This window comes from Marmota flaviventris, chromosome 12 (assembly GCF_047511675.1).
Source record: "Marmota flaviventris isolate mMarFla1 chromosome 12, mMarFla1.hap1, whole genome shotgun sequence".
Taxonomy (NCBI): domain Eukaryota; kingdom Metazoa; phylum Chordata; class Mammalia; order Rodentia; family Sciuridae; genus Marmota; species Marmota flaviventris.
The window spans coordinates 46,193,246-46,206,321 of NC_092509.1; the positions used below are offsets into that span (position 1 = coordinate 46,193,246).

General features: G+C 42.2%; 1 protein-coding gene across 1 annotated transcript; it reads right to left on the reverse strand.

The window, feature by feature from the left end:
- Positions 1-242: 242 nt before the first annotated feature.
- Positions 243-5,559, reverse strand: Bambi (BMP and activin membrane bound inhibitor). Its single transcript, XM_027928580.2, has 4 exons — positions 5,417-5,559; positions 5,092-5,340; positions 1,451-1,738; positions 243-1,029 (listed from the first exon to the last, which is right to left on the reverse strand). The coding sequence occupies exons 2-4, from the start codon at positions 5,165-5,167 to the stop codon at positions 611-613; spliced, it is 783 nt and encodes a 260-aa protein (XP_027784381.1). The 5' UTR covers positions 5,168-5,340; positions 5,417-5,559; the 3' UTR covers positions 243-610.
- Positions 5,560-13,076: the final 7,517 nt, after the last annotated feature.

Sequence of the window (13,076 nt, forward strand, 5' to 3'; positions counted from 1 at the left end):
GTCTCATTATTAAAACAAAAAGAAAATCCAGCCAAATTCTGTAGTTGAAAATAAAGTACGAGCAACAATAGCTCTTCATTTGTGTAATTAACAGGTACTCTTACAGTTTAAGTTATTTTTCTTTTTTGTGGTGCTGGGCATCGAACCCAGGGCCTCACACATGCTAAGCAAGCACTCTACCACTGAGCAACATCCCTAGCCCCACCACTTTAACTTTTTAATTTATGAAAGACACCACTAAATTTCAGACAAAAAATATATATATTTTAAAAATCTTTACAATAAATCAAGATGTAGGAGCTTACATAGAGCACATTTAGTTTATTTAGGTACTCAATTCTAGCTCCCTTGGATGCAAATAACCCTGGTAACAGTGTGTACATAGTCTTCTCTTTGCTTCTTATAATTTTAAAGCAAATAATACATTTGACTGTATTCAAGTCTGTGCAAATAATCCTTCAGAAGAAATATCCAAGATTCTGTTTGCAGAGGTCATTTTGTCTATCAAAAATGATTCAATGACTTTGTTTGTCTCCAGATAAAGTGCTCCTGTCCAGCAGAACTCGAAGACCTTCAAGGGTTCAAGAAGTTTAGTTCAGATAAGACCCTGTCATACAAATTCCAGCTTCCCATGACCACTGTACATGCCCCAGTGAACGAGGGAGAGGATTTTATCGTTGCTGAGGTCTGCTTGTCTCATTTTATCACAGGTCAGACAGCAGTTCTCGTGCCCGCTGACAGGCACCATGCATTCCAAGTCTAACTTTGCAACCTGGCCCTTTTTGGAATGGTGTCCGTGAAAGCTGTAGTGCAAACGAGAGAGCATCTGCTGCCGTTGATCCTGCAGTCTCTTGTTCTCACTTCGGAGCATCCTTAAGGCCAACATAATCAGCAACACTAAGATCAGCCCACCAGCAATGGGAACTGCTATCACTGCTGCCCGAAACCACAATTCTTTGGAGGAGGTCAGCTCCTGCACCTTGGTGATGAGGTTTCTGCTACCATCATGCTGATATCTGTTTCCTTGTCCTAAAGGAGTACAAATAAAATGATCAGACTGTGGAATAACTCCTCTTAGAGATATCCACTTTATAAACAAGGAATCCCATTAAAAAGTAGCTTACAATTATTTCAACAGTTTTTTAGAAATAAATATCGCAAAACTATCCAAAGAAGCTTGGCTGTCATCACTGAAATGTAATGGTCTTTTGATGTCTTCAAAATGTTTAAAAACAGGCAAAACCTATTATATAGACAGACATATAATGCTCAGGCAGACCAAAGCCACTCATCTTTGCATGCAGCCATGCTTCTCCCTCTGGTATCTCTAATTACATTAACAACAAAATCAATAGCAGACACACAAAGTCGTGGCTGCCACACGGTCTATAGATCAGGCACAGGTCTATAGATCAGGCAGGCACCTGGGTTAGGAACGGCTTCTACCTACCTGAGGATTCACCCTTGGGAGGAGAGAGAACATCGTGCAGCCCTCTGTAATTGCACATGTCTTCATGACAACATTCCAATGTGGGCATGGTGGTGCCAGAGTGGTTTTGGGCCTGTTTGGCTTGGCAGATGTCTGCTGTGCTTGCAAGAGAGTCCAGGCAGCCATGGGTGAGTGGGGAATTTGTGTTCTGAGGATCCAGAAGTCTAGAGAAGCAGGCGCTGAGCTCAGATTTACACATATAACCAGTTGCCACACAGTGGGCAGCATCACAGTAGCATCGAATTTCTCCTGAAAACAATGAGAAACCAGTCAAACTTCAATTCAGGGAATAGATAAAGCAACTATGCAAGCAATTGCTGAATACCAAGTTCAAGGACACTAATTTTAGATCATTCAAATTGATTGCTTTCAATAGCAGTTCACGTCCTCACTGGGACTGGAAACACCTTTAAGCATAAGTGCTTAAATGTCAATTAGTTACAATTTTAGGAATGTATTAATCCTAGTAGCAGATTTCTGATGAGTTAGGAGTAATTAAAACTACTTTTGTTTCTGAAGGAAAAGTCATCATTATATTTTTTTCTACCATAAGGTAAATCACATTGATTATACTCCTAACACAATCATACATGATAAAAATGCTAAGCTTTGAGTTTTGTCAGTATAAATATTTGATTGGAGGAACTACTGAATTGTTTACTATCCCAAAGGACTGTGCCAAGATTTAAGAGCTGGAGCTAACACCTTATAAAGTTATTAACTAGAAACACAACAATCTAGAAATTGCCCAGGTCAGGAGGTTTTAAAACTATGAAACTGGGCAGCTATTTGCAACCTCTCTAGAAAAGGCAAACTTTGCCTATAAAGATCTTTTCATGCGGAGGAGCTTTTAGTCAGTATATTGTAAAACAGGAACTAGGCAGTTTACAATTAGTGGTTTGCTTGCCAAAGTCAATTTCTTTCAGCCCAAATGGAAAGTCATAAAAGGGGTGGGGGTGGGGGGACATAAAACTGCAAAGGCTGACTTCTCCTCCTCCTCAGTTTTACATGTAATTTAACATGTGATCTAAAAGGGGAAACACTGAAACTGAAAATCCTCTGCTGGTTGAATGAAAAATCCTAAGGAAACCTCAAATTTTTCTACAGGAAGTGATTAAAAGTTTCCTTTATAAAACTTATTTTGTGAGTTGCAAGGCTCTGTTAACATTTGGTAACAATGCAAGATTTGAGGTTTGAATGTGGATGTCTAGTTGAAATACTCTGGGTCTGAAATTGTCACTATGATACTCAACCTGGTGGACTCTGGTCATTGTTAACAGGCCACAGTGAAGGCTACGCTAAACTGAACTAATGCACACACCTCTTCCCAGTTTCCCAATCAGAAGATTTGTTTAGTTACTGAAACCTTCACTCTGGAATTAAATGCTGGGGGCTGCAGGTTTACAGACTTCCCCCACTCATTTTTCTTCTTCCTCCTCCTTTTTCTGTGAATGCCTGAGTAAGGTGTCTCATATAATTATCTGCCCAAATTCCAGGCCACCACATGGTGTGCTCAGTTTTCACTAGAGGCTGCTAATGCTTCAGCTCAAAGAAAAAACATCCAACTAAACACAGATCTTTGGCAACCTACTAACAGCACAAAACTGGGGTCTTGCTCCTAACTCTGCACTAGCCATCCTGGGTTTGGGCCCAAGTCTCCTTCTCCAGTCTCCTTTGCTTCAAGTAAGGACCTTGCTCTGCAACAGTCCTTTTCTACTCTTTCCGGAATTGCTTTATTCTTCACATAAAGCTCAACCAGTCTAAGGTGGTGATGACTAGATTGATAAATTTCCCTAGATTGATAAATTTCACATACAAATTTGAAGTATAAATAAGACGGATGTAATGTTCATTTTGAGCCTGTCAGGCTCAGACCTGGTGCAGAATAGGAAAACTGAATACAAGTAAAATATTGCTTCAATGTTTATGAGAGTCTATTTAAAATACTGTATTTTCAATGACCTAAAACCGTCTAATAAAAAATTGACAGGTAACTGGGAAAGTTCTAAGACATTAACACACACACACACACACAAAAAGCCACATTTTGGCGAAGAGAATGGACTTTTGTACTACTGTATTAAAACTATATTTCTGTCGTTTCATAAAGTTTCTTCCTGTGGCATGCAAAAGGCCAGGAGGGGACTGGTATTTTGAAACAGTGAACAATGCTCTTCTGTTTCCCCTTTTCTAGTTACTGTATGTAGTGATTAAACAAAAATGTCTGCTTTAGTCAAGATGGCTACAGGAGAGACTGCTGGCTTCTTTTAAAGCTTTTGAAGTCCACAGCAGTCAGAAATCTCTGATCCCCTAATTATATCATTATCAGGCGCATAGTTTCGGTATCTGTGACTTCATGTCAGCCTCAGTCCCTCCCTGTTCTGCCGGCCTTTGATAGGGCCAGGAGGCTCCCCTCTGCAAGCTGCAGAGGGCTGTTATTTAGGGTTAATTACACCCTTCCTTCCAAAATAAATAAATACTGTAGCACATCATCCTTGCTGGGCCAGCTTATCCTTTAACCTCATGCCTGCTACATGGCAATTAAGGAAAAATGGGGGGGGGGGGTGCAAAGGCTAAATAATGCTTCCTATTAAAAAAAAAAATCTGTTCATAGAACAGTAGTTAAAGTCCATGGCAGGGAGGTAAGAACCTTGAAATCTAGAAAGGTCGTTTGGAACTAAAAGATGAAAGCCTGCAGGGCTAAGAAGTTGCTGTCTTTTTAAAATAGTGTTTGCAAAATAGAAGGTGAGTGGGAAATGGGACCGCTGACAGCATCTACACCTCTCCGGCACTAAGGAGCAACGCAACACACCTTCTCTCGCTCATCAAGACACACACCCCACCTACACTCTCAGGGAGATCCACACACGCTGGATCCCAAAGACACAGAAACTTAGGTACTCAGAAAAACCAACCCGTTCGCACTCCAAGACAGAGACATCAAGAGACAGGCAGATGCACACATTCAGAAACAAAGACACACAGATGCACTCAGACACAGAGATACACTCAGCGACACGGGGACATTAAGAGACACCCGGACACATTCAGAAACACGCAAAGCCACACAGTCGCTCTTAGAACATACTCGATACGCAAAGACACATTTAGAGACAAGGGCAGAAACGCACAGAGACTCAGAGACAGACACTGAGAAACACAGGCATAGTGCAGCTAGGGCTAGGGTCTGCTTTTCCTTGGGTCAGTCCCGCGCTGCGCGGGGCAACGAGGGCGGCGGCGAGCAGCAGATCCTCCCGCCCCCGTCCCCTGCGGCCGCCAGCGTTCAGGAGTTCACCGACAAGCTTCGCAACACCTGACCAGCTCGCCGAGAGGCCTGACTGCACCTCAGGGCGTCGGACCCGGGGTCGAGGGGACGGCCGCGAGGCCACCGCCACAACTTCTAAGAACACAGCAACTTGTCGCGACCTGCGGCTCGGCGCGGGAGGGAACTCGCCCGCCGCTAACAAAGCCTTGGCAGCCGGCTTCAAAGCCCCGCGGCTGCAGCCCGGCAGCCCGGCAGCCCGGTCCCCAGCTCCCGCGCGTCCGCAGGGCCCCTCCCCAGGATCCGCGCGCCAGACCACGGCCGCCCGGCGGGCACACACCTTTGGTGAGCAGCACCGCCATGGCGCAGAGTTCGAGCTGCAGCCAGATGAAGATGTAGCTGGAGTGGCGATCCATTGACGTCTCCCTCGGCCGCGGCGCCCCCGCCGCTCCCGGAGCCGCGGCGCAGCAGCAGCCTACGACCCCCGGAACGAGCAGTGCATGGGTCCTCCCCGCGCGCCAGACGCCGTCAGTGGCGGGGCCAGGGTCCGGATGGCGGCGGCAGCATGGATCGTGGCTGCAGGACGCGCCTAGAAGTCGAGAAAAGTTTTGCGCTGTGACTCGGTGCCCGTCACTCCTACGCCCCAGTCTGCTCGGCGGACACACTTTCACTGATGGCGCCGCTGCAGTCCAGCGTGGTCTTCCCGGCTTCGTGCCCCCTTGACCCGCTGCTCCGTGAAGAAGGTGGGAGCTCCGAAATAGCCCACGGAGGGGACCAGCAGAGAGCTCCCGCCACACCGGCCGGGCCAGCCAGGCTCCGCACCGTAAATAGCGCCGGGCTCGGGGAGCCGGCCTGGCGCCGCCCCGCCCCAAGCCCCGCCCCGGCAGCGACGGCGCCGTCCGATTGGCCGCTGGGGTCTGGTGGATCCCTCGGGCAGCCGAGAGGGTGGACCAGACGCGGGTGAGGGGGGACCTGCCCTAAGGCTCCTAGCGGCGCCGGTGTCTGGGGCTGAGGGTCCGGCAGTCGCCGTCTCTCGCGCGCCCCCTGGCGGAGGCCTGAGCGTGTGTGACCTTGGCCAGCGCTGGGTGAGCCCAGCTACTGGGTCCGCCGGTCTTTAGCCTCCGGGATCCTTACAACAGCCTCGGGGCAGCGTGCCCCAACACGTGGTTTCTCTTTTGTTCCAACCGAAAAAAGTAAGGGACCCACGTGGCCACCCTCGGACTAACTCCCCCTACCCCCATCCCCATCCTGGGCCATGCTGTGTGTCTCCGGAGCTCCAGGGACAAGTGGCGATGCCCGGGCGTGGCAGACTTGCCACCGGACTAGGAGCGTCCCGCCCGCTCGCGTGCGGCCGAGCGGGAGTCCGGTGGGGAGCCTGGAAGCAGGCGGCGGGGTGCTGGGGTCTGCTTTCAACCTCCCCCCGCCCTCCCTCTCTGCACATCCGCCTCCAGTCGCCCGCCCTGTGTGATCAATAAAGCCCAGACAGACAGACTGTTGATCAGTTGGAGCCGCTAGGTTCTCCCGGGTAGACTGGGGACGAGGAGCCGGCTAAAGACACTTAACGAAAATTAGCAAATCCAAAAGCAACCGGCGCCAGCGAGACGACACTGGCCGAGACTGACACTCAATTAACCACCCCCCAAACAATCGCAGGCAAACACACCGGCTGACCCTGATCAATATCAGCTCCACAGTGATCTCCTTCCTGGGATACTAATTCATTTTATTTGGGCTCACTGGGCCGCCGACCCCAAGGTATCCAAGGCGGTCTGGGGCCTTTTGCTGTTGCTTATTTATTTAGAAGAGAAATTAAACTTAAAACTCTTATTATTAGAGGAAATGCTCTTTTCTCTTCTCCCCTTAAAATCTGAGACTAACAAAAGTCAACCATTTACAAAATCCCCTTTTAAGATCACCCACCGTTTTCTTACCTGATATGTGTAAAGGGAGGGAAAAACAGAAAGAGAAGCCCATTTCATTTAGGAGGAGAGTGGAGAATTGAACCTGAGTAAAAAGGGCTGGGGGCGTAGCTCAGTGATAGAGTGCTTGCCTAGCATGTGTGAAGCCCTGGATTCCATTCCCCACCACCAAACACAAAACAAAACAGACAAACAGAAAACCCTAAGGGAAAAAATGAGGACTGAAAATTAAGGCAAATATATAAGAAACGCCTAACCTTGTAGTTTAAAGTTATTGAAAGTCTACAGAGCTGCAGGATGAAATTGCCTTTGAAAAATAATATTCATATGCAGAAAAATAAAAGTTTAATAAATTGATGCCCTCACCACTACTTTGCTAGATTAAAATCGCATCTAAAAGGAGGGAAGGACAAGCCCAGCAGAAGTTTTAAAAGGAGAATAAACTGATCAGGACATCAGGTCTTTCTCAAGGGCCAGCTGACAGCCAGAGGAAGAAAGGGTTTGATCAAAACTTCCTAATACTGTTAGAACTTTCTCAAGTTAACATTTCTAAGGGCTTTGGGCGGACCATACATTTCAGGTTATGACACTCCTTTAACTTTATTATTATTATTTGCTGTGTTGGGTATTAAAGCCAGGGCCTGGGCTTGCTAGGCAAGTACTCTATCACTTGAGCTACAGATGCAGCCCCTCTTTGAAGTTTACAGGGTAAATTATTAGCTAAAAGGAAATTATTTTAGAGTGTATTTGTTCGACTGTACGAGAGCTCTCACCAGTAGTCCAGGCTCACATGCCTGAGATTATAAAGATGTCAAGAACTAGAGAGTAAATCACAAACTCTGGAGATACAGAATTCTGTGTATGACATTATGATGCATGAAAGAAAGAAGAGACTAGCGTAGGATGGTCTCCTGGAAGCAATGACATATAGAGAATGGCTCCTAAGTAGTAAAGAAGATTGGAAGAGGACCATTACAAGCACAGAAGACCACAGGAATTTAGGCATGAAATGAGTTGATTGTGGGGGTGGATAGGGTGGTAAATAGAGGATGGGAGGTGGAATTACAGGCAATTCTTTGTGGCTGGAGCATAAAATATGAAGCAAATTGGACAGATGTACCAGGAACTAACCATATTTACTTTTGAGATAGATAAATACTTGTTTCATGGAAGAAGGTCTAGGAGAATACGTTAGTAAAAGTCATATTGTAGTAGGTATTTTCTGATGTCTTTTCATCCCAGTTCAGGGAATGTCTCATTTCACTGGAATGGACACTGGCAGCCAGACTGGGAGACTCTGCCCTCTGGCCAGAAATAGTCACATGATCCAAGCTGAGACAATTAGATTCTCTCTTTGGACAGAGATGCTGGTCAATTTCTAGAAGTCATTTCATGGGAGACATTCTTTGCTTGTCTGTAAAGGAAGAGAAAAATGATGAAGATGGGTAGAGAGGCAAAGATTTAAATCTAAATGGATTTTCAGTCACTTGGCTTCCTTTCTTATCCATAGGTTTCACATTAAGGTTAACTCAGTTACTTTAATTAGTTCCCATTTGTATTTAAGTTTCTTTTACTTGCAACCCAAAGAGCCCAAACTAAGACACTTAGATTTTATTGAATTACTATTTGCTTTTATCATTCCAGGTTATATTACTTTGTTTTGTTCTGAATACAGTTGAGAATAAGAAATTCTTCAGACAATGATTTCAACTCTTCTGTTTTTTTAATTATTAATGGGAAAACTTTTTAAATGACTAGAAATTAGTTTTAAGAGAAATAAGCCTGAACTTTAAATGGTTTTTGAGCAGACATGGACTTTTCAACTAAGTGAATGAATATTTGAATCAATGTGGAAAATCAAAATTGGTTTAGGGATACTATGTCAATTATGAGGCCATATCAGTATCCAACAGAATAGGCAACAATTTTAATTCAATTTAAGACTCTTAAGGAAAACTGCTTCTCTGTAGAATTTTACTTGTGTTCTGTACATAATTCAGTTATTACTTTCCTACATGTAGTTTGAAAATTAGAGGGTAAAAAAAAAACCCAGTAAAATCTAGTGTCCTTTTGAAGTTTAAATCAAGAAAAAAAATCAATGACCAAGCTCCTTTTTATTATTATTAAAGGGAATTCTGAAAATACAACTAGGGAACAAGCTTTCTATACCCAAGAATGAAAAAGAGATTCTAGACAAAACTGGAATAATTAAACATTATAAGAGTTTTGTTTTATTACACATCAGATAGTGTTCCAAATATGATTTATCCAGGGATATATGTACCAGATAATTTTGATGCTCCATTATGATATAGTCATTCTATACCATCAAACTAATTTTGTTATCAAAACCATAAATATTCTACCAATTTCTGCTTACCCACATAATGCCATTGTTTCCCAAAGTTATATGTGATCCCCATTTTAAATAATGCCTCTCTCCCCACAATGCCAGTGAAAAGTAGTTCTTGGTATATTTTATCTGAGAGGAAGCAGTTGTGTTTGAGTTCCTGGCTGGCGTACAAGCAACTACTGCAGTCTAGTGACAGAATCTAACATTTCTCCCTATTATACAAATCTTCTACCAGCTAACCATTCACAGAGATTGAGTAATGCTTTAATTCCTAGTAGCTGGTTTTAAAAACTAGTTATTTTTTCTCAAGAGAAGTTAGGAGTTCAGCTAAAATTTACTTCCATTGGAATAAAGGTCAAAGATGAGAGATTAGCCCAGCCCAATGGATTGGCTCTGTAGTTGGGGTTTTGTGTTTGTTTTTTGGTTTTTCTTTCTTTCTTTCTTTTTTTTTTTTTTTTTTTCTCTCCAAAATGGAAAAGGAGATAAAGGACTGACTGTAAAGGGAGTATGATAAGACCTGGAAGAAAAGGAGAAGATTGAAACTCAACAATCCAAACTGCCTGTCTTCCCACAGGCTAGCAAAAATGCCATGAAGTCTTCCAAATGAACTGTAGAAGAGCTGCTGAGTTACATCCATGCTGGGGATTGAACCCAGGGCCTTACACATGAGAGGCAAGCACTTAACTACTGAACTATATCCCACACCTGAGTTTTTTTGTTGTTGTTGTTTTGTTTTTAAGGATACTAAAATCTTCCTTAGTTAAAGATGATTACTTTGGGAACCTGGAAATGGCCATTATTCATAATCAACCAGTCTCAATGTACATTCATTGATGTCTGCAAATGCTTTTTCCTCTACTAGGTTATAGTCATGTAACCCCCAATTAGGCCAGTAGAACTTTTTAAAAATTATTCAATGTTTTGCTAATTTGGCCTACCCAACATCAAATAATGAGTTTAATTATTTTTTTCTTTAACTAAAATGAAAAATTGATTCTTTTATGTCAAATAATGAGTTTGATTCCTTTTAAAAAAAAAAATCTAAAGTGATAAATTAATTCTTTAAAGCTCACAAATTACCTTAAACCATTTCCTTCTTAATGGAACATCACTGACCCAGACTGCAATGAACAGTATTTTTTTTTTTTAGTTCCATTGTCTTAGCTTATAACATTTTGTGTATGTTTTTTAGGATGAAAAAAAATTATGGTCAAACCATTAAAATCCAGAAGTTCATTAGAGAGCTAAGCATTTAGGCCCTTGCTTGAAATTGGGATGAAATCTTGCAACTTTTTCTACAGTCCTCTCTTCTGCTGCTGCTCACTTCTCCTCTGTTTAGTGGTCTGATAATGATTTTTCCTACCATAAAACCATTCTCTTCTAATCCTGGATCTTCCAGACTGAAATTTCATTGATGTGACAGAATGAGGTCTTTTGCAGTTGGAACTTTGAAATTACTTCCATTTTACTTTTTTGCAGTGGAACTTTGAAATTACTTCCATTGTTTCTATGTCATACTATTTTGAGATAAATTTTTTAAATTGACAGATAAAACTGTATGTATCATGTACCATAGGATGCTTTGAAGTATATTCACATTGCAGAATGTTTAAAGCTAGCTCATTAACAAATGCATGGTTATTTGTGGTGAGAATACTTAACATCTACTCTTTTTTAGTCACCATGCTAAACAATAGATCCCTTGAACTTATTCCTCCTTCTCCTTTATAAATGAAATTATGTATCTTTTGACCAATACTTCCCCAGCCTCCCACCTTCAAACCACCTCATCTGCAAATAACCATCCTTCTACTCTCTACTTCAATGTTATTGTATTCTACCAAGTAAGATCACTAATTTTTTGTCTTTTTGTGTACCTGACTCATTCATTTAACCTCATGTCCTTTAGTTTGACAAAAGACAAGATTTCCTATGTTTTTATGGCTGAACAGCATTTCGTTGTATATATATACCACATACTCTTCATTCACCCATCGATGTACGCTTAGGTTGATTCCATATCTTGACTGTGGTGAATAATGCTGCAGTAAACATGGGAGTGCAGATATATCCTCAATGCACGGTACTTTGGTATATAGTGGGATTATTGGGTCATATGATGGTACTATTTTTAATATTTGAGGAACGAAACTCCATCATGTTTTCCTTAACAATGTATATTCTTACCAACAGTTCAGTTTTGTGTGTCTGAACACAGCAGGGATTGAACTCAGAGACACTCACTGAGCCACATCCCAGCCCTATTTTAGAGACAGAGTCTTAGCCCCTCGCTTTTGCTGAGGCTGCCTCAGCCTCCTGAGCTGCTGGGATTACAGGCCCTTCAAGGGCTCTTTTGTTCATATCTTCACTAACACTTGTTATCTTTTGTCTTTTGGATAATGGCCATTCTAACAGGAGTGAAGGGATATTCATTGCATTTTTGATTTGCATTTCCCAGATGACTCCTGATGTTGAGCCCCTCCCCCCATGCCTGTTAGCCATTTGTATGTCTTTTCTTAGAGATGGAGTCTTGCTGTGTTGTCTGACCAGCCTCAAAATCCTGGGCTCAAGCAATCCTGTCTGAACCTCCTGTGTACTATAGGTACAAAGCCACCATGCCTGTCTTGTATGTCTTCTTTCTAGAAGCATCTATTCATGTGTTTTGCCCATTTTTAATTATTCCATAATATTTTTTGAGGAAAATTCTAAATTCTTTGATATTTACAAAGTATCAAGTTACACACTTAAATTTGATGTCTGGGTTCAACCCATGAAGTTAAATGCCAGACCAATGAACATATCTTCAAAGGTTCTATGCATCTGAATGAGACTTATTCTGTGGACAGAGGTTATGGAGAAAGCTATGGGACTGCATGGAGTGAATTATTAATCTTATCCTTAAAATTAAGGGAAGAACTTTCAATACTTTTTGTTCAGATTCAATAATCTTCCTTTGTTCCATCTGATCACCTAACAAATGAGCACCTGTTCTGCTATGAATTCCTTCAAACACAAATAATTTTTCCACTGTTTCACTCATGGTTAGTGGTGTTTACCTCCATATTTGCCTCATTTCAAAGACATCATTTAAAATATCACTTAAAAATATGTCTAGCACATTGTTGGTCATATTTGTTTAATTAAAAGGAACAGAGACCCACTAAAGATTAGTTAATTCAGAAGGGGTTTGTGGAGTGGATGCAATGTGATTTATTGTAAGGATACAACTAATTGGTAATTTACAAGCTTTGCTTCTCATCTCCTCAAACCAGCCTCACTGGAACCAGAAACCAGAAGCCTTGGGTCTCTGAGTCGTTTTTGCTTCACACCTCTCTTCCATGAGCCTCATCCTTCCTTATTTGCTCTCTCATAATTTCTGCTTATCTTTATCCAATTAGAAGCCCCCTTTCCCATAGAGTTGACTCAAGGGATATTTTGTCCTCTGTCACTTTCGCAAACTACCTCAGCTTTTTGATTTCCCAATTCCCAGTTCCTTAATTGAATCAGACACTGAGGCAAAGCAGCTTGCTATTTAACTTATGGAGAGATCATCCTAAAATGCTTGTTTTATGGTCTGTTCAGCTAGGGTAGGGTCCTGGCTGACATAAAGCATGCCTGCAGGCCACTCAGAAAGGGTGTGGGCCAAAAAGGCCAAGTAGAAGGAGATGTGAACAGGCCGGCACCATAGAACGTATCACTTATATACAAAGTTCCCTGCCCTACAAAGAAAAATGTGAGTGGAATTAAAATCATACCTTCAAATTATTAATTTTGGGTACTGAGTTTATTACTTGGGTATTTGCTATCATCAAAGTAAACTTAATGGAGCTAAGGGTAAGCTCAGTGGTAGAGTGTTTCTCTAGCTTGCAATGAGGCTCTGGGTTTGATCCCCAGCACAAAATAACATAAAATAAACAAATAAATAAATTTAAAGTAACCAATTGAAGACAGCACATCTTATGCAACCAAAGACTCAGAACATTTCCAGAGTTCAAGGTTACTCTGAACTCCTCCATTATTTTTAATTTACAATGTTCTTTTTAGTTGACTATA

What these genes read in the sequence shown, in the direction of transcription:
- Bambi (XM_027928580.2), bottom strand. Translation starts at nt 5,167, where the DNA reads ATGGATCGCCACTCCAGCTACATCTTCATCTGGCTGCAGCTCGAACTC. An exon ending in GGCGGTGCTGCTCACCAAAG is followed by an intron (nt 1,739 to 5,091) that starts GTGTGTGCCCGC and finishes CATTGTTTTCAG; the next exon opens with GAGAAATTCGATGCTACTGT. An exon ending in TCCCAAGGGTGAATCCTCAG is followed by an intron (nt 1,030 to 1,450) that starts GTAGGTAGAAGC and finishes GTACTCCTTTAG; the next exon opens with GACAAGGAAACAGATATCAG.